The 25794-nt window shown below is 37.1% G+C and overlaps 1 protein-coding gene across 2 annotated transcripts; it reads left to right on the top strand.

Moving 5' to 3' along the window:
- MPP6 (membrane protein, palmitoylated 6 (MAGUK p55 subfamily member 6)) lies at window positions 1-25551 on the top strand. 2 transcript variants are annotated; one of them, XM_009879539.1, is made up of 11 exons: window positions 1-122; window positions 4558-4710; window positions 12859-13011; window positions 13525-13752; window positions 14947-15078; window positions 17078-17177; window positions 17736-17804; window positions 18835-18996; window positions 21624-21826; window positions 22251-22379; window positions 24727-25551. In XM_009879539.1, exons 1-11 carry the CDS (start codon window positions 6-8, stop codon window positions 24901-24903), a joined length of 1623 nt encoding a protein of 540 aa, XP_009877841.1. In that variant the 5' UTR covers window positions 1-5; the 3' UTR covers window positions 24904-25551. The 2 variants fall into 2 exon arrangements, with proteins under 2 accessions (XP_009877841.1, XP_009877842.1); XM_009879540.1 differs by having other exon boundaries at window positions 6-104.
- Window positions 25552-25794: the final 243 nt, after the last annotated feature.

Genomic DNA, 25794 nt, shown 5'->3' with positions numbered 1-25794 from the left:
CAGCCATGCAGCAGGTCCTGGATAACCTTACTGATCTGCCAACATCAACAGGCGCTGAAGAAATAGACCTGATTTTTCTTAAAGGAATTATGGAGAACCCCATTGTAAGATCACTTGCTAAGGTATTTAAACTTGCTGCTCTGAGTAGAACCTGGAAATATTTTCATTCTTAAAATATTGCGTGAACATTGAGTATGGACTGAGTTATTAACAATGGTTTTTATGTATGGTATGTCTTATTGATAGCGTTCTTGAAGGTGAAGAGTTGGTATAATAACATTTTTGTGCACACTGATTTATTTTTTAATGGAAGATTCCAGAGGAAGAAGAAAAATTTAGAGACTCCAGAAATAATGTGCTAACATTATTTATGAAGAAAATGTCAAAATACTTGAAATTAGAAGCAGTTGGTTTTAATATAGTCTCGTGACCACTGTTGTGTGCAAAACCCAAATGCCTTCTGACTTGCAGCATTTTTGCCAAGGATGAAAAGTGAGAGTAATAACCTTCTTTCTTCCGTGGCATAAACTAGTTTCCGTTTGGTCTATGGCTCAAAACGACTTTCTCATCAGCCCAGGGAAATATTCTCTCCATGCCCTTTCCTGAATGTCAGAGTAATGCTGGGGCCGTTGGTTGTCAGCTTTGAGACAAGGGCTATCCTTAGTTTTGGTCTTGCATTATGAAAATCTATTATTTATAGATGGTAGTAATCAATTGTAAATATGTAAGGTGATATTTACAAAAAAATCTTTGGACTCTATGGACACTAGGAGATGCAGTCAATATTGCATAGCACTTAGGAAATAAGATTAAGAAAGAATATAAGAATAAGCTCATTTCATGAGGGAAAAAACAGTTAACTTAAATGTAGCTGTCTCTTTAATATGAATAGACATCTGAAAGCAATGCCCTCTGGGCAGGCATGAAATACCCTGTAAAGCTAAAGAATTGTTGTGCAGGGATTTTGCTCGGTATAAAGATCTGGAAAGGAAAACTCATAAGAATTTATATAAGAATTTACTTCTGTTCAGCTGTTCAAAAAAATTGGTTGTAAGTGGAAGACATTTCATAGTAATAAACTTAGAAATAATAGATATGTCTCATCTGTTAGTGAGATGACTGCAGAGGGAAAGATCTGTGTACTAGATTTACTAGAGTAAGTAAAAGCATTTTCTTAGAGTTGTTTCCAGCTTCTGTATCTGCTGCATACGTCATCTTTAATTTAGTATTTATCATGAAGAAAATGTTCATTGCAAAGCATTTTTTTTCCCTATCAAGAATTTGTTCTTTAATGGCCAATTACAATTATGTGGAATGTAATGACTAGCAGATGTAAAAAAGTGCTTGTAATGGAAACAGACTCTTAACTATAAACTTCCTTTATCTAGAATGCTGAAAGGTTTTAATTGTGTTCATATGGCGTGACCTCACTCATATTTTATTTTGTAATTATTTCAGAATTAAACCCAAAACCTCAGTCCTAACCAGCAGAGCTAAATAAGGACAAGATCAAAATGACAACACATTTCAGGAAGTATATGTAGTTCATATACATCCATTTGTATCTAAAAATACATAAAACTTGGTTTGCTATTAGAAGAGCTAGTTTTAACAGAATAGGCAATTCTTGGGACCCTGAGATGGTCAGATTATTTAAGCAGATTCATTTCAGACCAGGCTGGAAATGTAAAAGCTTTTTAATTTTCCTTTATTAGTCAGCTATTAAGACTAATCCTTATGTAAAGTATCCCAAAAAGGACAAAAAGAAACTTAGGGAAATGTGCCATGCGCCATACAAGCTTATTTTTTTCTTTCCAGTTCTTAAAAAAAAATGAAGGCAAGCAATAAGCATAGTAGTTAGTTTATAATATTTTGCAGTGCAAAGTTTGGCTAATCATTTAAAATTGCATTAAGTTCATTTGACAGTTTTTCCTGTCTAGAATAAAGGCACCAAGGTAGAAATCACAGATCTTTTTTTCAGGCAGGGTTCTTTTACTATACTTTTCCATTCTTCAGTGGGTGGTAGGGGAAAGGGGAAGTAACTGTAATCACAGTAAAATGCATTTTCTTTCATTTACTGATATTTGTGCTCAATTCTAACTAGCCTTTAGAATTGTTATGCTTTTTTGAAAACAGTTGTTGAATTTGGAACATGCATGAATTTCACTCAGTTTTGCTACTGAACTGTGTTATTAAAATTCTCTTCTCCTGGATTGTTAGCTTCTCATTTGAACCTCAAAACTTTACCGTCTTTTCTGCAGTCACACTATTGCTTTTAGTATTGTAGCATAGCATATGGCATACCAGGTGAATGTCTAACCCAGACCAAGGAAACATCGTAGGAGTAATCTGTAAACATTGACTCCAGTATTTAGGATGTCAAATTCTTGGCGGCAAAAGCCTTACTATTTGAACATTTGGCAAGTATAATAAATATTGAATGAGTCAAAAGGCTCAATTCAGTATCACTGTTTCTGAAATGAAGAACTGAAATGAAAAAAAAATTGCAATATCTGAGTTAGGTATTCCTTTTTAAAAAAAAAAAAAATAAATTATTCATACCACCTCCATATCCTGGTACTCCCCGACATATTACAGGATCAGAGGTTATTGACTGATAAACATTCTGTTCCCCAGTATGTACATGGCCTTGATTTTGGGGTGAAGGGTGAGGGGATTTGTATTTAGATGATACTCTGGTAGTATTTTAAATAAAATGAGTGAGAAAGAGAAGGCAAGCCATGTTCTCTAATCTTACAAAGGTTTTGCAGTTGGAATGTGTTTAAATGTCAACAAATTTGATTTTTACTTGCTGTAAAAGTAGTAAACTTTAAAAGAAGTATGTTGTTGACTGTATGTATTATGTACATAATAGCATTCCCTTATTAAGGAGAATGTGTGTAGGTGCTAAGCTTCCTATGACTTTGTAATCACGGTCATTTGGTTTGTGTGTGTTGGTGTTGGGGAATGTTTGACATTTCTTTATGTTAACTTAGCCTTTCCAGTGTTTGATCATCAGTCCTGAAGAAATACCATTTTATAGATATGAAGTAGAATTCAATACTCGGATGATTTCAGGAAACAAAGTTTTCTTGTTTTAGCAAAATTTTATTTTAATGTCAGTTTTAAAGCACTGATAAGAAAGTAGATGTGTGCGCATACCTTCAAATTATATATATGGGAAGTATACATAGATGACTCACAAATATATCTGTTATTTGTTGTGTTTTTACATGCCAAAGCGATTGTTCTTTTTTGAACTTCTTGTTGCTATGCTGTTGTAAATAACTCTTAATTGAGTGTATTGAGAATCTTAGTTATTTTTAGCCTTTTGTTATTCCCTAATTTTGCGATAAAACATTGCCTGTAATAAGTAAGCGAAGCATTAGGATTAATGAGATGTTTCTCTTGAGCTCAAAGCTCCTACCTTTCTGTGAATTTAAGTATCTGCAGTGTTCAGGAAAGGATTATCTCTGCAGCAGTAGCTCTAGAAAGAGATACAAAGTTATCACAGAATCAGAATGGTTGAGGTTGGAAGGGACCTCTGGAGGGCATTTGCTGCTCAAGCAGGGTCACCTGGAGGGGATTGCCCAGGACCATGTCCAGATGGCTGTTGAATATTTCCAAGGAGGGAGACTCCAACCTCTCTGGGCAAACTGTGCCAGTGGCTGGTCACCCTCACAGTGGAAAAAGTGTTTAATTATGTTTAGGCAGATCCTCCTGTGTTTCAGTCTGTGCCTATTGCCTCCTGTCCTGTCACTGGGAACCACTGAAAAGAGACTGGCTCCATCCTTTTTGCACCCTCCCTTCAGGTATTCTACACGTTGATGAGATCGCTCCCTGATCCTTCTCTGCTTGAGGCTGAGCAGTCCCAGCTCTCTCAGCCATTCCTCAAATGTGAGGTGCTCCAGTCCCTTCATCATCCTCATGGCCCTTCACTGGACCACTAGTATGTCCAGAACTGTATACAGTACTCCAGGAGTGGCCTCACCAGTGCTGAGGAGAACTCAACCTCCTGGCAATGATCTCCTTAATGTAGCCCAGGATCCTGTTAGCTGCCTACGCTGTAGGCTTTTCTTTAGCATTTCCTTTAGTTATGCAGACTTTCCTTTAGAATTTGCTGTTTTGAAGGTGTTTGAATGGGAGCAGCCTGGGGTAAATGCTTCTCTCACAGACTTTATTTTTTTCTGAGCAGATCCCATAGTTCTTTTTTTGTCTTTATTCTAGAAGGTGCACTTGTACTGCGTTCTGAAGCAGAAAAGATCTAAGGCGCTATATTGTGCAGAGAGGACTATTTGGTGTATATAGCATAGAGGTTATAGGAAATAAGGACATACAAGCATCTCTGACAGGTACTGTTTATAAAGTTGTTTGGGTCACATAGTTAAGCATTCAAAATCCTTCAGCGGTTATAAAGATAAGATATACAGATTATACTATATGTATCTTTTCTGTTTTTCCTGCTAAAGGTTGCACCAAGAAATTATCTAAAAGGTTTATAAATTGGAACTACTGGAAACTTATTTACAGTATAGTATCATACATTTAATCTTACAGGCTCATGAGCGACTGGAAGATTCTAAACTTGAGGCTGTCAGTGACAACAACCTGGAGTTGGTGAATGAAATTCTTGAAGACATCAGTCCCTTAGTAAATAAAGACGAGAATATTGCAGAATTGGTTGGAATACTCAAGGAGCCTCATTTTCAGGTGCTACCTTTTTACTGTATACTACAAACTTACTGTATCAGTGTCCACATATGGATCTAGAAATAATAATGAAACGAAACCTGCAATGTAGTAAACTTTAATATGTAGGATTTCACTCTGAATGAAGGGTAAAACAGAAGCCATGTGGGGTTAAGAATGAATATGATTTTGTTCTATGATATCCCCTCAAGAATATCTTCACTCATTGTATTAAAGTTCACTGGAGTTTCTGTTATGAATCTTGGGCAAACATTTACTTCCTATATGACTGGAGTTTCCTCCAGTCATATAACAGTTCTCTGAAGGCTTCATCCTTAGCATTTCCAGGTGGTCTCAGTTCCTGATACCAGCCATTCTGCACTTTGGTTCAACTGTTGGCATCCATATTCATGTGTAAGATGTACAGTTTGTAGAGCAAATGAACTTGATTCTTCTATGATGCGATCTGCACTGCAGCTTGAGACTCTGCATCCCTCTCACTGTCACTTTACTTAACATAAGTGAAGTTTTGACATATGCTTGTCAACAGCAGATGTTTTTCCATAGCTGCCATTCTATTACCAGCTTCCCAACTGACCCTTGAAGATTAGGGTTTGTAAATCCTTGGTAGATTATGGGCTTTCTCATCAGGCTTCAGCTGATTTCAGTACTTAGCTATATGTATCCTGTAGAAGAACATAAGAAAACCATTTGCCACGGTATAAATGTGATGCTTTTGGCAGACAGATATAGAGTCATAGACATTTTTTGGGTATATGAGTTTAAACGCATGGGTTTTTTTCCTAAATTTTCAGTTATACATTATACAAACACAGCAGTGAGCTTCATTACCATTTAACATAGATGAACACTGGTCAAGCTGTGGTGTGGCCTGTTGCAAGAGGGAACACTTTTAAGAGCTCAGCTTTTGAGGTAACAGCTATTCTGAACGCCAGCTGTTCCTCTGCCTCTTCTGAAGAGCAGTATGTTGGCCTTGCTGGTGCTCTTATTTGTGCAGAAGGGTGTCATAGCTAAGGGATCAAAAACTATGATTTGGAGACTTACTGGTCAATAAGCTTGCAAATCCATCTTTGATCCCTTAGCAGAAATTGGTACTGGAAAATGGGAGGTTGAGTTTGGAGGAGTTGGTAGTCAAGATGCAAAAAGATTGGGATTGGGGCCTAGCTGGTGCAGTGACAGACCTGACAAAGATACATTGTGTTAGTTAGAGAAACTAAAGCAGACAAGTCAAAGAGGATGAATCAGAAGATGAGAATGACTTAATAAGTGAAGTGCTGGAATAGACTGACTTTGAAAGGCACTGTAGTGGTGATCTCTGGAGAGAGATGGCAACGACCAGAGACCAACTGGGCAATCTTTGTGGTGGAGACTGGAAAAGGTCTGTAGGAGACTGAGATCAAATAAGAATTTTAATTAGGGTGAATAGCCAATACTAAGGCAAACCCAGCATTTGTTCCTGTGCAGTGGTCATATTTACACAGAGGCACAACATGATACTGGTGTCAGTTACTCCATTAGTTCAGGCTTAAGCAACTTACAATTTAATTTAAAAGTTCTAAAGTAGCTGAGAAACAAAAATGCCAATATTTATGCTATTTCTTGTACAATTTTTGTTGTTTGATTTATGAAGAGCAGACTTGAAATTGCATATATGCTATATTAACTTTACAGTTATGCTCTGATCTTTTGTTAGTGCTTCCTAATTGTACATTAAAGGTCCATTTAACAAATCTCTCCTCTTTTCCTTCCCTTTCCCTAGCAGTAGGTATCTGCTGAAAACTGTAAGGCTAGGACAAGCCAACAGTGATACCTTCCAAAATGTTTTGTGAGGATTTAGTGATTTGTTGCTCAGACTTCTGAGTGAGAAGTATTATTATCCACCTGTGGTGGTGTTCTCTTCCATCTGCTTGTTGAGTTGTTTTTTGAACCCACGTGAATATTTAGCATTCACAACATCCCCCAGCAGAGTGGAGACTATGTTGTTTTGGTTTTGAGACTGTCTCCTGTCAATTTCACTTGATAACCCCTTGCTCTCCTGTAGGAAGTGAACGGTTTTTCTTAATCAGCTTTTCCATGTTACTCGTGATTTGAGAGACCTGGTTGTATATGTGTGTGTATCTCAAATAAATAAAAAGAAAGGAAGCAAACCTGTATACAGCTTCCCAGAGTCATTTACAGCAGCATGGATTTATGAAGTCGTGTAATAATTTCTATTGCATCTCCTACTCATTGCTTAAAAATGGCTAGTATTTGGTTTGCCATTTTAACAGCTGGTGAATAGAATAGAATAGAATAGTTCAGTTGGAAGGGACCTAAAATGATTATCTGGTCCAACTCCCAGACCCTTTCAGGGCTGACCATAAGTTAAAGTGTATAATTAAGGGTATTGTCCAAAATGCCTGTTAAACACTGACAGGCTCGGGGCATTGACCACCTCTCTGGGAAGCCTGTTCCAGTGTTTGAATACCCTCTTAGTAAAGAAGTAGTACATCTAGGCTCAGTAAACGCAGAGGTGGGTTGTTTGTTTGGTTTGGTTTTGTACTGTGTACACCTCTGAGATACCACTTCTGAATCTTTCAGTTAATATGTTAAATTAGGATTGTGTTTTCCCTTGCAGTTTGTGTTGTGAAGATTTAGATTGGATACTAGGAAAAATTGCTTCACTGAAAGGGTTATCAATCACTGGAACAGGCTGCCCAGGGAAGTGGCTGAGTCCCCATCCCTGGGGGTATTTAGAAGATGTGGCTCTTACAGTCGAGGTTTAGTAGTGGACTTGGCAGTGTTACGTTTACGGTTGGAGTCTATGATCTTAAAGGTATTTCCCAACCTAAATGATTGTGTAATTCTATGAATTTCATTTGCCTTGTGCTCACCCTGGTTCTCATGAGGTGCTCTTGGAGGTCACAATCAGTTGTTTTACTCCTTGAATAGTTTAGCAGCATCAGCAAACCTTGTCATTTCACTTCTCACCCCCATTTCCTACATCACTTATTTGACACGTTGGTGTATTGGCAGATGTAGAAATGAGCCCAGATACCTGTGGGAAATCTCCTGATGACATGAATTGTGAAAAGTAGTAATACTATATTCCTGGCCCCAATTTTTCTGTCTCTTAACCAATATTTTCATCTACTTGAGAGCCTTACTGCTTATCCTGTAATAGCTTTGTTTCTTTAAAAGACTTTGATAAAGGCCTTTTGGAAATTGATCTATATTATCAACTGTAACTGCCTTACTGCCATCCTTGGTTACTCTTTCAAGGAACTTAACTAGATTTGAGAAGCGTGACTTCCCTTTATTAAAGTATGTTGATGCTTTTGCGTGACCTATTTTGCCCAATCATTCTGTTTTTTATGGAAACTTCTTCTAATTTGTTTAGTATCAACATCAGACTTACTGGTTTGCAGTTTGTTGACTCTTCCTTGGAACCCAGTTTAAAAATTCATGTAATGATTATTGCATGTTATGAACAAGATTGCATGCTGCTGCTTTCACTATACTGTTGAGTGAGTTGTGGGTATGTAAGAGAAATAAGCTATTTCTAGAGCTCCCTACTTCATTTGCTGCAAAACCTGGGTGGTACAGAAATAATTATTTATGAAAGGAAGAGAAAAGGCTATTTGATGGTTAAGATAGTTAAATGCTGCCCTGGAGAACTAACCTATCCTTCAGTCTGTCACAGTTAAGAGCTCATTCAAAAAAAAAAAGTCTGAAGCAGCTTTAAGTTACTGGTTTTTTGTTTTTTGGTTTTTGGTTTTTTTTTCGTGCCTGTTGTGAGTCTCATTTGCAGAAACAATGAGGAGTTTTGGCTGCTGCATACTGGCAAAAAGCAGCCAGCTACTTTTAAAAAGTAGATCTGATGTGATTCAGTTTGGAAGCCTAAAATTAGGGTGTACTTTTCTGCCCTTAATGTTGTGCTTCCATTCCTCATCTGGAGGCAGGCAACAAAGACAACTGAGGCCAAAGTAGTATTGTTTTGATTAAGTGTTTTTATTTAACTGATAACATAATTATGACCACTCTAGAAGAGCTTCTACAAAAATTTGCCGACCAAAATGTGGATACAGTATTCTTTCTAACCCTTGGGGAGGCTATGTGTCTCTCTCTCTGAAAAGGAAACAGAAAATTAACTAAATACTCAAGAAGTAAGTGGTATCCTTTCTGCCTCATTTGGTGCAAGGAGGTATATTCCAAATTCTGCAAGAAGGGACCTGTAAGGAAGTAACGAAAAATACAATGTCATTTATAATTATAGAAAATGTAATTTGCATCCTTTCTCCAGTTCAGTAAATGTATAAACAAGACATCTTGACTTGACTCTTTTAAAGTTTCATGGGCACTATTGTGTAACTGTTTTAGAGGCAGATTCTGTGTTTTACAAATGAATGGTGCCACTTTATCACAGCATCATCTTACAGTTATAACCTGCGCTGGCATGCAAGTATCAAATGTGGTGTACAAGTCATCAGTGTAATAGTTTATTTGAATTTATCATTTAGTGCCAAAAATACCGAATTACAGAACTTCATTTCTTTTGCATATTTTTACAGAAGAACAATGGGGAGGGACTGGCATCTTGAGTACAGGTGCATGTATGGTTATACTAATGTTTGACTGTCTGTTCCCTCCCTTTTCTCATTTCTTCTTTTATTCCTTAATTTTTCTTCCATTCCACTTTTTATCCCTTTTAGTTTTAACTGAGCTTTTCAGGGGTCAAAGTGTGGAAGATACTAAGTTCTTACGAGTTTCACAGTATTGATGGCTCGCCATCAGGTCAGTATGTATTGAAGAGGCAGCTGGCATGTGGCAGTGCCATTCATCCCAAATAGTAGATTCTGCTGGCAATAAAATAATCTGAAAAGCAGCCAATATTTTCTTCTAATAGTTAGCTTTATAATGGCTAACCATACCTTTAACATGTTTCATTTAGAAAAGTGATCTTAAGTTTCTCTTAGACACATCTTAATTTATAGTGTTATTTTTCCCACATATTCATGCCTTCTTACCAGCCCCCCCGATTTCTCTAAGATCTTAAATGATTTCCTCACTTTTCCAGAACAGCCTTTAAATATGTCGTCTTTTCACGTGTACACTAGGGGCCTGTAGTCCATTTCCTAAGTTCTAATAGTTAAACAGTGTTATCAGAGAAGACTAGCACATATTTAGTGCATAAAAGAGGAATGGAAATATTGTAAGTACTTTCAAGGCCTGAAGTGTTAGGAAAGGAGTCCTGAATTCAAGACCACAGAGTTGTTCTGTTCTCGTGTATTCCACCCACCTGAGCCCCCAATTTTAGTTTAATTGTTCTGTTGGATCACAGTTGGGGAAATAGTTATCATATAGGGAAGGAAATGCTTCATAACATGTATAGATTGTACTAAGAATTTTTTTAGGAAAAACAAATTTTGAATTTGAACTTTGCTTCGGCACTGTAAAGAGAGTCTTGGATGTTTAATGTTTCTTTATTTACTGAATTTTGAATTACTTTTTCTAATTATTTTTTTTTTTACTTTCTAGCCACAGAAAAATACTGTAAAGAAGTCAACATGTTCTAAATGTATGGATTCCTTTATGAGAGTATTTTGCACAAAGGGGCCATACTGTCTGCCACAGGACTGTATGTCCATTGTATGGTGTCTCTTGTGATATGCAGAGTTCTTCTAAATGCCTTATTCCAGCAACGTTGCCATTTTTTTCCATGAGAACCTTTCTACAGTTATCCAGTCTTGGATAGTCAGCTGATCCTTTTTATATATGCTGTATGAAGGAAGCTTTGAACCGTGTTATGATTGTTGATTATTCGGTCCCTGTTGTTTTGCAGACTTTGACAGTGGTTTTATGTGTTCTAGCACCAGTATGGGAAAGGGCAGATTCCAGAGGAGCTCTGGAGTTGCAGGAGCACAAGATACTACATTTTCCAATGCCATAAGAAAGAAACAAGTCAAGTTCATGCAACTGTATTGCTCATATCACTCAACCATATTACTGAAATAAGAAAGTAACTGAGCAACATAAACTGTTGGTAGAGTAGTCGAAAGTAACTGAGCAACATAAACTGTTGTTAGAGTGCAGTGGATACAAACACACGGCCTCTTTTGCCAGGTGGCTTTAAGTGTTCTTCAGGACTGTATGCTGTTACTCAGCTGTCATGTAAATAGCAGATAAAAGATTTTGTGATTGAGAGATGTTTAAGTAGTAGTTGAAAGAATTCATGCTTATCCATAAAACTGAGTGAATAAATAGGATCAGAATGTGGAATGGGATCAGATTTAAGAACTGAAGTATCTTACAGAGCATGTTAATTTGAAAAGGATGACAGACTGTTAGCTTAGTAGTCTTTTTTGACCGTGGATCGGGTTATAATCCATAAATTATATGATCGTTAAGGGCAGGGAGCTGTACAAGCATGGTTATGTGTAAGGTTCCATGAGAAATCTAGTGGTTTGTGGCCAGAAAGTTTGGGAATGATTTGTTCTAGCGTGTGACCAAAAGAGAAAACTGGAACTATCATACTGGTGTATCTGCTTGGTTTTGTCAGTGGTAATGTGTTAAAATGTGTAATTGATGCTAGTTGGTTTCATTTTGGAAATGTAGAAAGATCCAAAAATGTTGCTTGCAAACATTGGCAAAGAGAGAGAGATCTGTTCTCCTGGTTTCTGGATTGGATGTGTCTTGGATAATGAAGAATTAGAAATTGCTACCATCTGACAGCTGCTTGATTTTAATAAATGATTGTTTTTCCTATTTAATTTGATTTGGTTTACGTCCACAGTATCAGAGCAGCCACAATAAGCAGCTGTCTTTACTGTCTTAATGGCAGAGGCAGAATCGGTGAATTAGTACCTCCTTCTAACCTCAGTTTGAATTATCAGCAGGGTCATCGTGTAATGGGCAGATTAAAATGACTGTGCAGGTTTGTAGCACATTGAGGGCTTGCATGTTGAGCTTAGCGCTAAACTAATATGGTTGCTCAACTTTTAGGTTAGAGGTGGCTTACAGAAGGATGGAACAGACTGCATAGCAAAATTGTTAAATTTGCTTAAACGTTTTCTGCCCACCTGCTCTGCTTTCTAGTAGTTTGCTGTCTTCTAGCATGTGCATCTCACTATCAGTGATAGTCCCTATGGTGTTTTCTCTCTAGCTACTTATTTGACACCAGTCAGTGATCTGACTTAAGACCGTATCTCATCAGGTCACTGTTTGAAAAGAAAGCTGCGTTGTTTGAAACCTAGTAGGCCTCTCCTCTCCTTGCTTCTTTTCCTCTTTCTGTATCTGTCAGTGAGACTCTCTGTGCTATAGGATGCTTTATCTTGAACGTATAGCGTATGGTGGCTCTAGGGAATCACTTTTCCTCTTTAAGACAGAAAATCTCCACTGTCTAACTTCACAATTTTCATCTTGTTTTACCTTTATGTATTGTCGTATAAATCTTTTCTTTAGATCTTAAAGTATCTTTCATGAGAAAATCAAGTCTACATTTCATTGTCTTCCAAAGATGTTTATATTTATTTAGATCTCCTCATTTTGCTTTGTATTTACATCTGTGGACTGGTGAAAACACCATGAACTATAAGGTCTGAACTCTTGTCTTCCAGAAGGTGAATTCTGTCAACTTGGATTCATTTGATGCTAGAATTCTGCCTTGGCTTTATGCAAGCAGAAAGCACTCATTCTGCAGATTGCTAGAAATCCTTGCATACCTGTAATTATCCAAATTACCGTGGAGGAAAATTTTATTACAGTAAACACAAGTCTCTAATGATGAGTTATCTTCATTATTTTGCAATGGGTTTGTTTACTTTAACCATTTCCTCGGATGCTGTCTCATTAGGTGGAAGACAATATCAGGTATTCTTTTTTCCATCTTCTTCCCTGCAAGATCACCCATTCCTCCCAAATTAATTACATTTTTCTTATACTTCCTTAAGAAGAAGCATTTATATTTACAAAAGAGAGCATATTTGCCAACACAGTAGGCTTCTCAGTCCACGTGAGTACTTGTATGTCAATTTTTGCTCCATTCTAAGTGAAATAAGAGTTTTATGATCTGGTCCCAAAAGGGCAAATTCAGTGGTTATTCAGCACTAAATCCTTTTGCAAATAGTTATTTCATTATTTTAAAAAACCGCTTTTTCTGTTCCTTTGCAGTCACTCTTGGAAGCACATGATATTGTGGCTTCAAAATGTTATGATTCCCCTCCTTCTAGCCCAGAAGTCAATAATTCTTCAGCGAACAACCAGATTGTTCCAGTAGATGCTATTCGTATCCTTGGAATTCACAAAAGAGCAGGAGAACCACTGGTAAGTAATTGAAGATGAGTGTGTCTTTGAAGCGCGAATGAAAACATTGCATATGCCTGATTTTCTTTCATTATGTTTTAATTATTATGTTGTGTAGTTTAGTGGGTGATAGGATCAGTATTGAGAGGTTTCAATAAGAAGATACTTGTGTGTTGGCCGTCCTGTTCTATTTAAAAAATTATGGGATAGTGAATAGGTAGTCACTAGGCTGAATGACTTGCTAGCATAACTGACATAACACAACATGTTTAGTCCTGATAGAAAATGACAGGATTGCATGCAATCAAGAGCAATAGTCATTGGTCAGTTGTATGAAAACCTTGTCTGAAAGCACTTTTGTGTCATCTGATGCTTATCTGGGTATTAGGAACTCTTACAGTGTAGTAGCTATTACTGTCTGTTTTCATTGGAGTAGACAGAATATTCAACAGCTGTATATTTTTGCTTGAGATAATGCTAAAATGAAATTTAAATTCAAACAATGATAAACTAGGTGTCACATACCTCTTTCAGGGTGTTACGTTTAGAGTTGAAAACAATGATCTTGTAATAGCACGAATTCTTCACGGCGGAATGATAGATCGACAAGGTCTTCTGCATGTAGGTGACATTATTAAAGAGGTGAATGGCCATGAGGTTGGAAACAATCCAAAAGAATTGCAGGAACTGCTGAAAAATATTAGTGGCAGTGTCACTCTGAAGATTCTCCCAAGCTACAGAGACACTGTTATTCCTCAACAGGTCAGTAGCACATTTCTAACAAGTCTGTCAAAAGAACTTCTACTTGGTACTTTATCGCATAAGATTATTTTAAGATTTTGGATTAGACATGTTTTGATTATTTTGGGTATTCAATGCTAGCAGGAAGGCTAAAATGTAGATACCTGTATTCACCTTTAAGTACATTTTGGAAATGGGTTTATTCAGGAGATTAATTCCACGCATAGTATGCCTGCCTAAAAAGTTCTAGTTAGTATCTAAGATTGATAAGCATTTGTATACTACATATAAAGGATGTTTCTTTGACACCCAGTGACCTCTGATGACCTAGTCACAATTACACTAAACTGTAGTGAACTGCATGTGTTGTTGACAACATGATCAGTGTCCAAGTAATCTGTTTCATAGAATTCAGAAACACATTGAATTCAACAGATGAGCTTGAACTCGCTGACTTAAGTAGGAGCTTGAATGGTGGCTATTCCTTATTCTTTTGTTGTTGCCATAGGCTGGCGATTTCTCCACTGCAGAAGTAACTTGTTGCTCTAAATCAGTGCGTTTGAAACATCTTGTAAGACAGTCCTTCAGGTAGTGGGTCTCAGTGCCCATGACTATAACAGACTATGCTTACATTGAGTGGATGCTGAGGGAATGTGCTGTATTTGAGGCACGTGCACTGCTTCCTTTGCTCCCCAACCTGGTAGGAAAAAGTCAAAGGTGTTTCCAGTCTACCGGTGCAATTTACTGGTTCTTCCCCTGCATCAAGATTGAGTCTTAAGCAGTCACATATCTTGTTTGTTTTAAAACGCTGAGTTCGTGGCAAAACTAATTCTTAAGAATCCATAAACCTTGAATACGGTGTTCACATTCTGAGATTTTTTTATATTTTAAGTAATTTAAAGTCAGAATACTAATGGAGTTGTATATACTGAAATGCAAGAATGAGTGTTTTGTGATACATTGTCCAAATAGAACAGTTGGTTTTTTATTTTTATCATGAAGGTCCTTCAGCCAAGGTTTACACTGCTGATTATTCTACTCTCTCAGCTGGTATATGCCATTTTTTGCCATAGATCGCATTTTACTTGCCAAATGCAACTTTGATCATGTCAAACTTTATATGCTGCAGGTAAAGACATTACGTCAGTTTGACACATAAATTAGTAAGAATGTATTTTATAATGTTTAAGCTTTGTAAATTTTTACATATTTCAGGTTTTTGTGAAGTGTCATTTTGATTATAATCCGTATAATGACAACCTCATCCCATGCAAAGAAGCAGGTTTGAAATTTTCTAAAGGAGAAATTCTTCAGATTGTAAACCGTGAAGATCCAAATTGGTGGCAGGTTGGTAAAAAAATTGAAAAAATAAAGTAACCCCCCAAAAAGCTTCACTAGTTGCCTTAATAATAAACTCTTTAAATTACAATCTACTTCCATTTAACAGTAGATATAAGAAAACATGTTTACACTGCAATCCAATTTCAAGCTAATATCAAGATATTAACAATTGAAATACGAGAGAAAATTGAATGGTATAAATTGTATATGTAACTTTCATTTTACTATCACTGCTGTTTATTTGTCTGTCTTCTTCTATCGTAAGCCTAGACATTCCAAAATAAGTTGAAGCGGACAATTTCTAGCAGAAAGTCTTAGGCTGACTGTGTTAATTGTGGTAAGCCTTCCCTGACAGCGACTGTGAAAGAAGTGGACCCCTTCCTGAGTGCTCAGAGTTGAGGAGAGAGAGGGAAATTAACCCTGTGGATTTGAAGAGGGGTGAGAATAGGTATTTGGAGAAGCTGTATCTTTTATTTCCACAGTGGTGGTCAGTGTCTGTGAGCTATAACATGCATCTTCATAATCAAAGTGTTTGCCACTGTTTCAAATATTAACAGTTCATCCTGCTTTAAGGTTGTATCTCTACATTCAGTCCTTCAGTAGAAATGTAATCCAATGCTTATGCTATTTTTATTTTTTCTAAGACACTCTACACCCAATTAAACATCATCAATGCGTTTGAAAGTGGGATGAGTGAACCTTTAAGACACTTTTCTCAATGGAGATACTCAAAATTGCAAGTGGCAGTGGCAATCTAGGCAGAGTTTAGTAGTTTAGTGTTATTAATTTCCATTTCTAGCCTTAAATTGCTCACTCTTTGCTAGATAACAAACAATAGTGAGCCAAACGTTACTTGAGAGCAATATATATATGACTTCTTTAAAAGCAACAAAAATACTTGAATATACATCTACAACTGTTGCTAAATTCTGTTGCTTGTCAGTGACAGTAATAATGGAAAGAGAATAAAAAGTGTGAGGGAAGGCAGAAAATTTATTACTGCCAAGTTAATTAGTTTCAGAAGTTAGACACTCCAGAACTCTGGAGTAGTTTGACATTTAGTTTACATGCTTTTCAAATTCTCCAGTTGTGTCTTGTGGGAGTCCAGGGGAAATAAAATTAAACGTGCAATCAGGGGCAAAGAGGAAATGTGTTAAAACTGTATAGTGTGTTGCAAGTATTGCCATGCAGATCATGCCACTGGGGAAAAAAAGACAGTTTTTCCCTTGTGCTTTCTAGAAATGCTAGGCTGTTACTGAAAACTTGCTAACTGTAAAAAATCAGTTGGTCATAGGTAAAAGCATACGAGTTGAAAAGCCAACAGTTGCTGTTAGCAAGAGAGATACCAACAAGTTATGGAGAAGAAAAGTGTAGCATTTCGTAACTATGTTTGTATGTGTTAAGCTTGCTGAGAATTGAGCTTGCCATGAAATTATTTTATAGAGAATCTTAGCCAAACTTTCATTACTAGGAATGCTTAAGTTACTAAGATTTTAAATCTGTTAGTGCAAAAAGCTTGAAGGCATGATTAGGCAGGTATTAATGGCATTCACTGTTTGTGAAATGACGGTTAATAAGCTGCACTGCAACCTGTTTGGACCAGCTCAAGAATATGAAATAAGTGTAGTGTGTACTAAAAAGTCTTGAGTTTTGTCATTTGAGAGTTCAGTGGCTGGAGCCATAGAATTCCATTTAGGATTTTGATGCCAAATGTTTATGGCTATAGGAGCATATTAACTTAATGGGAACCAGTAATGAAACTTGTATCTATTTTATTTGTTTCCTGAACTTTAATACTCAATGACAAGACGCTGTTACTCTGGGAGAGAATTTTAATATCCACATCTGAGTTTGAATTTCCAAGTCTCACAAGTAAATGTATCAACGCTTACCATTAAGATTCTGGCAGTGTGAAGTTCACTTAACATCACGTTGATGAGAAAGGTGCTTCTCACAAGTAACCTATGATTTCAAGTAACCTATGATTTTCTTTTTTTTTTTCCAGGCTAGTCATGTCAAAGAAGGAGGAAGTGCAGGGCTTATTCCTAGCCAGTTCCTGGAAGAGAAGAGAAAGGCCTTTGTTAGGAGGGACTGGGACAACTCGGGTGAGATTTAATGAATTTCAAGAATAAATAGATTTTGCTCTGACTCCATTTGTTTTGCTTTTCCTGCCTTCATAGGTAGTAGAAAACTGCTGTGTGAGAATACACAGAATATTGCGAAATGCTAGTTATTATATTTTGGCTTTGACTGAAGGACAAAGGCTAAAGTCTATGCTTAGTCTTCATAGATACAGGAATCAGTTTTGCCACCTGCTGATGAGAAGCTAAATGAAGTGGGAAAGGCATAAGAATTAGCTCTTTTTTTTTTTAATTATGTTTTTATAGGATGCTCTGAAAGTTAAGAAACTAAACATGTTTGATGGATCTTTCTGGTGCTTTTTATAAAGCTTTCTAGGAAAATTAATTTTTTCTCTGTGTTTGGTTCTTACTGTACTATCTGATGTGTATGAAAATAGATGTGATCTCCTGCCCCAGAATATATACAATTCTAAAATAGTCCTTGTAAATTTAATTAGATTAAACTTGCATATGTTCATGTAAATAAGCCTCAGAAAAAAGCATTTAACAAAAATGATGAATTTGTCTCAATTTCTTTTCTAGGGCCTTTCTGCGGAACAATAAGCAGCAAAAAAAAGAAAAAGATGATGTACCTCACTACAAGGAATGCAGGTATCGCTTAATATTGCATACGAGTCAAAGTTCTCTAGGTTTCTAAACTTGCTGAGTCTAGTGTTTCCAAAGCTGAAAGATTTGCAGTAAAATGCTTAATTGTAATTTGATTTTATGGTTTAAAAGCAATAGTGACCAGTGAAGATACAGTAGTGCTAAGTACATCTTTTGGTAGGTGGAAGTTGGGCAACTGTGTGTTAAAAGAGGTACAAAAGTGAAAGCTTTGTTGCCAGCAGGTAGAGGGATGTGATCCTTCCCCTCTACTTGGCACTGGTGAGGCCACACCTAAAGAGTACTGGGCTCCTCCCCAGTGCAAGAGAGACATGGACATACGAAGATGATGAAGGGACTGGAGCATCTCTCCTGTGAGGAAAGGCTGAGAGAGCTGGGACGGCTCAGCCTGGAGAAGAGAAGGCTGGGGGGCATCTCATCAACGGGTATAAATACCTGAAGAGAGGGTGCAAAAAGGGTGAAGCCAGGCTCTTTTCAGAGGAGCCCAGTGACAGGACCAGGGGCAACAGGCAACAACACAGGTGTTCCCTCTGAACATCAGGAAACACTTTTTCCACTGTGAGGGTGACTGAGCAATGGTGCAGTTTGTCCAGAGAGGTTGCAGAGTCTCCCTCCTTGGAGATACTCAACAGCTGTCTGGACACGGTCCTGCTTGAGCCCCCCTGCTCAACCAACCCCCCTGTTGGACCAGATGCCCTCCAGAGGTCCCTTCCAACCTCAACCATTTTGTGATTCTGTGAAAGCTCACTAATTGTTAATCACAATTTTCCCATTCTGATCAATCTCGAATTTTCTCCTTGGAAGTAAAGGTAATAATCTGACCTTATGCTGTCCTTGAAGGGGTAACTATTCTATTCCCATGGCAATTTAAAGCAGGAAAGCTTGTATGAGACTTAATGCCTTTTGAGTACTATTTATAGTCACACGTGGTCTATTGATATATAGCAGGACAGCTTAATTTTTTTTCTTACAGTACTGTCTGTGTATTAAGTATGGTTTTGTACATTTCTCAATGTAGAATTTGATCGTCATGAAATCCAGATCTATGAGGAAGTAGCCAAAATGCCTCCTTTTCAGAGGAAGACGCTGGTCTTAATTGGGGCCCAAGGAGTGGGACGAAGAAGTTTGAAGAACAGGTTTATAGTACTGAATCCTACTAGGTTTGGAACTACAGTGCCATGTAAGTTGTCAGCATTCCTATTGTAATATCATCCTTTGAGTCTCTGATTATCTGGAAAATACCTGATGTTTAGCCCGGCGATTCAGGGTAGGAGTAGTTTTGTCACAGTATAAAAACTGTATAGGGTGGGACAACAAAAGGTTCTTCATCTTCTCAGACAACCGCACTAGCATATGATGACAGTGAAAATACTTGTGACTAGCAATTAAATGTTACTGATGCAGCAGAAGGACTGGTTTTGTATTTGCAGTATTTCAGTCTGCTAGGTTTCTTCAGTGTGTCAGCATCAGTTACTGAGTGGATTCTAGAAGTTCCTAGTAGTGTTGTGTATTGAATACCCAGAGGAGTTTCTCAGGTCTGCCATTTAGTTTTCCACCTGTAGCAGCACCCTAGGCATTATAAATTGTTACTTGGGAAAAGCAACAAACTTCCAATAGAACTGAAGTGTTTGATCTCCACGATTTGTATGATAATCTGATGTTTTAATACATCTAGCCTCAAGCCTATGATCTTTCTTCTTTTTCTCCCTATCAGTTTCAGAAAAAACCTCCTCCCGTACTGAAGTACTGTTTTCTTACCTTCCTTCCAGATAGTTACTTTGCTCATTCACAAGACCTTTATTTTTCTTTTTAACTGCCCTCCCCCTCCCGTTTGACTGCTGACCAAAGAAATCTACCCCAGCTACATGATTATTCTCCTCCTGCCATATGCTTTTCAGAATTTTGAAAACAGTCTGTTCTTTTCTGTTTTCAGTGGGCAAGAAGTAAATCTGGTAATAGGGAAGGAGGGCCAGGTCTTAAAGATAAATTGTGCAATGTGAGAAAACCAGTCTCTCTCATTTGCTGAATCTCTAACACCAAAACTGTCCAGGGCACTGAGAATTGGTATGTGTGCTGATAACAAGGTTGACTTCTCTGTGTTACTTTGTAAAGAAATCTTCCCTGGGGAATCTCATGATTTTATATTGGCAAAATAGTAAGAAACTTTTTTTTACTTCTAAAATTCTTTATTCCCTTTTAAAAAAGCCCTCAAAATTTCTGATTTATCTAAAGTGCTATATAGGTGCTTAAATATATATAAATAATGCAAAGCAGTGTTAACGTGCTTTTGCTTGGAGCTCTTGAACAACCTTCAAAGGCATAAAAATTAACTTTTCCAGCCTAGCAATCTGACAATGTAGTTAGACACACGTGGTACATACTTTATTGTATATAGAATATCCTCTCTACTTTAGATTTTAAGTAGGATAATCAGTAATCTTAGTTGGCCTCAGTTTCTTTGATTAGAAGAAAATTCTTCTGGTTATTCACAAATGAATACGGGGGAGAGGTGGTGTTGTGGTGGTGTGTTTTTGGTTTGGGGTTTTTTTTAAATGGCTGAAACAGATCCATTTTGCTATGGGGAGAAGCACGTCCTTGGTGTTGAGTTCTAATCCATCAAATAGTGCTGTGTTTTTTTTCTTCAGTGTGGATGGCTGCACTGTGAAGTCATCTTCTGGCTATAAACTGTTAAAGCTCATTCTCCAAAATTTATTTCAAATTGATATATATTTTTTTTGGTATTGTATTAACCATTATAGCTTAAATCTTTCTGTAGAATCTTGGCTAAAACTAGATGTTCTAGTAATATGTTTGTTGCTAACAGCTTCAGAAGATGATTTCTCCTGGAACTTGAGTTTTCTGTAATAATGAAGTGGATAGGAATTACTGGAAGGGGGAAAATGCTTTTCGCTTCTATCACCAAGTTGCAGCAGTGGTGATATGGCACTGAGTAGTGATGCAAGTATTACCAAAGGGGTCCCTTCACTGTTACGTTTAATATGTTCTTGAGTTCAGATCTAATTAAATGCAAGTAGTGGGCAGATAATATGGCGATAGGACAGCAAAGTCAGTAACAATCTGATATTTTTAAAAATTCTTTTATTTATTTCCCTTTCTTGCTTAAATAATGCCTGTACTGCACAGTGCAGCCAATACCCGAGATAGCTGCGAATGCTTCACTTAAATATTGGTTTTAATCTCTCTGCAGTGAATTTACCTTGCTTTAAAGGGTAAGTTGTCCTGGAAAGCAGCGTTAGCTGGCCTCCACTAAAACTCTGCTATGGTGGCTGGGCTTCTTCTGATATTTAAGCTAACTTTCTTTATAGCTAGCCTAGGTAATTCTAGCCTGAATAACAGGGCAAATACAGTGAACAACGTATGTGCTAAGGTTTGGGAGACGGGGTGGGGCAGGTTTTGATGCGTGCTCAGTTATTTCCAGAAGTACATTTGGCATTTGAGAGTTAAATTTTCATTTGATTTCCAAGTCGCTTAAATAATGATTTTATTAAGTGAATACGTAAAAAGATGATACAAAAGAGTATTGTGTATGGTGTGAAGGAGTCATAGAAAGGAAATAAGCAAATGGGTGGGAAAGCAACATATGGGAAAGAATAGAAATAAACGGAACAGGAGGGGCTGTGCTCAGTTTTGAAACTTGCACTAGAATCATTAATCTGTATATGGAACAATTATAATTGTATATTAAAGTGTATTATACTCTCCATAACGTAATAGGCAGTCCAGTTTCATTTGTATTCCAAATATAAAAAGAAAACATTCAATTTATATTTTAAATTTTTTGTTTAGTTACTTCACGAAAGCCAAGGGATGATGAAAAGGATGGGCAAGCGTACAGATTTGTGTCACGAGCTGAAATGGAGACGGATATTAAAGCTGGCAGGTATTTAGAGCATGGAGAATATGAAGGAAATCTTTATGGCACCAAAATTGATTCCATCCTTGAAGTTGTTCAGACAGGAAGGACCTGCATCTTGGATGTGAATCCACAGGTATATAATTTATAATGTTTATAATGTTACACTACAAGTGTAGGAGTATAATGTTGAAAAGGTATGCCTTTAAATTTGAAGACTTCTTATCTGGTTTAAAGATTACAGTATCAACTGGATTCTTGTGTTTGTGGCACTTAGTTGGAATGAGTTAGAAAGATGGAAAAAAACCCAAAACAAAACTACTTCGATTCTGCATGGAAGAGGAGTCTTGCAGAGTAGTAAATACTCTTTTTAGCCAAGGAAAGAATGATATTGAGCATTTCAAAAGGCAGTGTAGGAGTTTCTAAAATAGAAAAATAAGAATCTTCGCTTTTATGTTTCTGCCATTGTAACAGACTATTTTGCAGTGCCCCTTAAATGATGGGGACGTGGTGAGTCATTCTCAAACTTAGTGCTTTTTTTTCTTTTTCTTTGCTTCTAGGCCCTGAAAATATTGAGGACTTCAGAATTCATGCCCTATGTAGTGTTTATTGCTGCCCCAGAGTTGGAGACTTTGCGTGCTATGCACAAGGCTGTGGTAGATGCTGGAATTACAACCAAACTTCTTACTGTGAGCATATTATTTCATATTTAGTTTGCTTTGAACAGGATGTTCTTAGATTTTTATTTTTTTTTACCTTTCATTTTAGATTGAATTTGTTCTGAAATTAACATCTGTAGGAAAAGTTAGGCAAGACTTTTCCTGATTACTTAGTAGAAGTTAATCAAATACTATGTATAGGGCAGATTGCTTCTTTCTTAAAAATAGACCTCTTACAGAGAAGTGTTGATTACAAAAATTACTTGTAATGTGTTCTTTGGGAAGTGTCACCTTTGATTATTTGCATAGACATTCGATGGTGGGAATTGTTCTTTTATGTAAATGTCTTTCCTGCACTTTCCCCACCTGTCCCCCTGAAAAGTTTTGTTCAGGTTTGTTTTATAATATAGGTGTGCTTTAAAAATGGAATCTGTAACCCTTAGGAAAGATACTGCAGCCTGGGTTAAAAAAATAAAACCAAAACAAAACCAAAACCAACCCAAAACAAAAAAACATACAGAGAACCTACCGGAATGCAACTAAGCCTTGTTTCCACAAGCACGTGCCGCACTGAGAATGGCTGGGAGCTGCCAGAATAAAAAGTGTTCAATAGCTTCTCTTCCCCTTCAGTTCCTTGGATTTGCCATGTAAAGCAAAGTGGCACATTTTATTCATTAGGTCTTCTCTCCTTTTCGGAGACACAGTGTGTAGCAGAGAAATGAGACATGCTTTCTCCAGTGCAGCAAATTACAAATTTTCTGTATGGGCATGAAGTTTCTCAGCTGTGGGACCAAAGCAAAAAAAAAATCAGATTGAGCAGTTGAGAAAACCATCCTCTGTGTTCAGCAGTACGACTGCCCCATCTCAGAAAAGCTGACAACTTCCGATGACAGTGCTACAGTCTAGATAGTAGACTTGTATAATGCTGATGAGGCATTCAGAGCAATGAAATGGGGGGTGGGTTAATTTCCACTAAGTTAATATGGGATTTTTAGTCTTTTTTATTTTTTTTTTCTTTTCAAACCTGCGAGATCCCATTCTCTTAACCACATGAGAGACTGTCCAGTCCCAGTCATGGATTCTGGCTATGATAGATTCTAGTATCTCTGTGGGTGCTCTGCCTTTCCTCCTCCCTGCCCCAAATGAACCTTGAATTTTGTGATGCATACACAAAGCAGGCAAGGTTAAAACTGTCCAGACAAGTATAAAAATAATTTCCTGCACTTCCTAATACTGGATTCCCTGAGGGACATCCTTGCCTTTGTTTTACTAGTCCTTATGAATAATAGAGAGGATAGTTACTTGGAAAATACACATTTATGTATCCTTACAGATTCTAAATCATATCTGTACACATGTCTATAAAGATTATGATTTCCCATTTCAAATTCTTGTACTTCCTGAACAAATGAAAAATAAATGCCATTTAAAGTATTCTGTTCTGCTTGCTAGCGGGTCTGGCTGCGTTATTTCGAGCATCCTAAGCCGTTGCAAAAATTCTGGCTCTTGCGGTGCTAGATTGGCTTGTTTCCTTCATTTACTGTGAAGGAAAGGCTATTCACAAACTTACTTTTTCACTTTAGTGTTTGCATTTACAACTTTATCAGGACTTGAAAATATTAAAATAAATATTGTCGAAGGGACAAATCTCATAACTGCATACAAAAAATTGCTTTTGTGCAAAAGCGGAGAGGAATTTTCTAAGCATGTAGGACTAATGAAATGAAAAATGCTCGGTGGCAGCGCTTCACGAAGGCTTCATAATGTAGGAATGTAAATTTCGTGCGTATTTTGCTGCTCAGGTCAGAACTGAAATAATGTAGCAGTAGTTTACAAATAAGGAACTGATGTCAGGTGAGCAAGGCTGAAATGTAGGCTCTAAAAGCAAGAAGGTATTCTAGAGCTTTATTCTGGTAGAGATGTATCTTTCATCATCTCTCATTTCATACTAATTTACACTCTTGGATTTTTTGCTGCTTTCTGTGGAAATAAAAAAGGGCACAAATATATTTACATAACTGATTGACTCGGTCATTCCTAAAGCTTAAATTTTATTCTGTTTGGATCGTTTGCACATAAAAAATTATTAACAGCCTGTTGAGCTCATCAGCCCAAGTTCCCGTGCTTCTGTTGACTTTCTTAAAAATGGCAAGATCTGCAAACATTTGGTTGCCACATTGGCACAGCTCGTAACATTTTCAGTGCATTTTAGCTGAAGTTCTGTGTGGATGTACTATAAAGGAAAACTTGTGTTATTTTTTAAATATATTCAGTATATAGCTTTAAATAGTTGCGGTATGTAATGAAGGGCAACTTCTTCTGTATGTATATTTGTCAAGTTTTACGTTCTTAGTAACCTTGAACATCTCTTCAACAGGACACTGATTTGAAAAAAACAGTGGATGAAAGTGCACGGATCCAGAGAGCATACAACCACTATTTTGATCTGACCATTGTAAACGACAACCTAGACAAAGCCTTCGAGAAGCTACAGACTGCTATCGAGAGGCTGCGGCTGGAGCCCCAGTGGGTCCCAATTAGCTGGGTATATTGAGATTTCTCCAGAGGAGCTTAAGTAACAAATAAAATCAGCTGCAGCAAATACGCTAATGTGACGTTGTATAGATACCGACAATAACCTACGGCACCTGTGCATTTTTACTCTGTGTATATTCAAAAGTACACTATTCTGAATTTTTATAAAAATGTCGAAGGGAAAGTGTACTTAAATATGTAATTTATTTTAATTTTTCTAACTTTTTACAGATAACCTTTCTATTCATATCACATGAAGGAAATGCGTTTAAGCATTTTTATATGTTTTGATTTAGTACCTTTGCCTTTTTCATCTAAGAAACTTTCAGTCATTCATGTCAACATTTACATCTTGGTCTTACATTTTCACTGTGATTAAAAAAAGGATACTTGAAACAATTTTTGTAAAACTTGTTAATGTCAGTGTTTAACTGGTCAAGAGTCTATAGCTCTTAATAGGAAAGAACACTAATTTCTTTTTTCTTTTTTTTCTTCCTTAAAAAATAACAATTTTGTGGGAGCAGAATTTTAAATATGAAAAGCAGCAACCAACACACAGCTCCATTGCTCCAGCTTCTTTCGGCTTAATGTTGGTGCGTTCTTGATGTTTCACCAGTTCTTGATGTCTCTTGATTTAGACAACTGTTGTGTAGGTTCCCTTACACGTGTCTCTTGAAATAACATAGAGCAATACCTTGCAAGCTGCTGATTAGGCTGTTCTTGGGAGCCAACCCGTTAGCCCATTGTGGCTGAAGTACTGCTGGTAGAAAGCTTGTCTGCAAGGTAATTCAGTGCAATTTGAAAATCTGAATAATGGTGAAGTAGCCCGAGAGACAACCTGGTAACACGGACCCTTGTAGAGTGACGCTTAATGTTTAGGAGTATTTATTCACACTTGTGAAAACACATT

Source organism: Charadrius vociferus, unplaced genomic scaffold (assembly GCF_000708025.1).
Source record: "Charadrius vociferus isolate BGI_N301 unplaced genomic scaffold, ASM70802v2 scaffold262, whole genome shotgun sequence".
Taxonomy (NCBI): domain Eukaryota; kingdom Metazoa; phylum Chordata; class Aves; order Charadriiformes; family Charadriidae; genus Charadrius; species Charadrius vociferus.
The sequence above is the reverse complement of the archived record's forward strand: the minus strand, read 5'-3'. Positions and strand labels throughout refer to the sequence as shown.

Bases quoted from the DNA above. Each gene is read 5' to 3' on its own strand.
- MPP6 (XM_009879539.1), top strand. From the start codon at position 6: ATGCAGCAGGTCCTGGATAACCTTACTGATCTGCCAACATCAACAGGC. The intron at 4,711-12,858 runs GTGCTACCTTTT...GTTCCTTTGCAG, and splicing joins TCAAGGAGCCTCATTTTCAG to TCACTCTTGGAAGCACATGA. The intron at 22,380-24,726 runs GTGAGCATATTA...TCTCTTCAACAG, and splicing joins TTACAACCAAACTTCTTACT to GACACTGATTTGAAAAAAAC.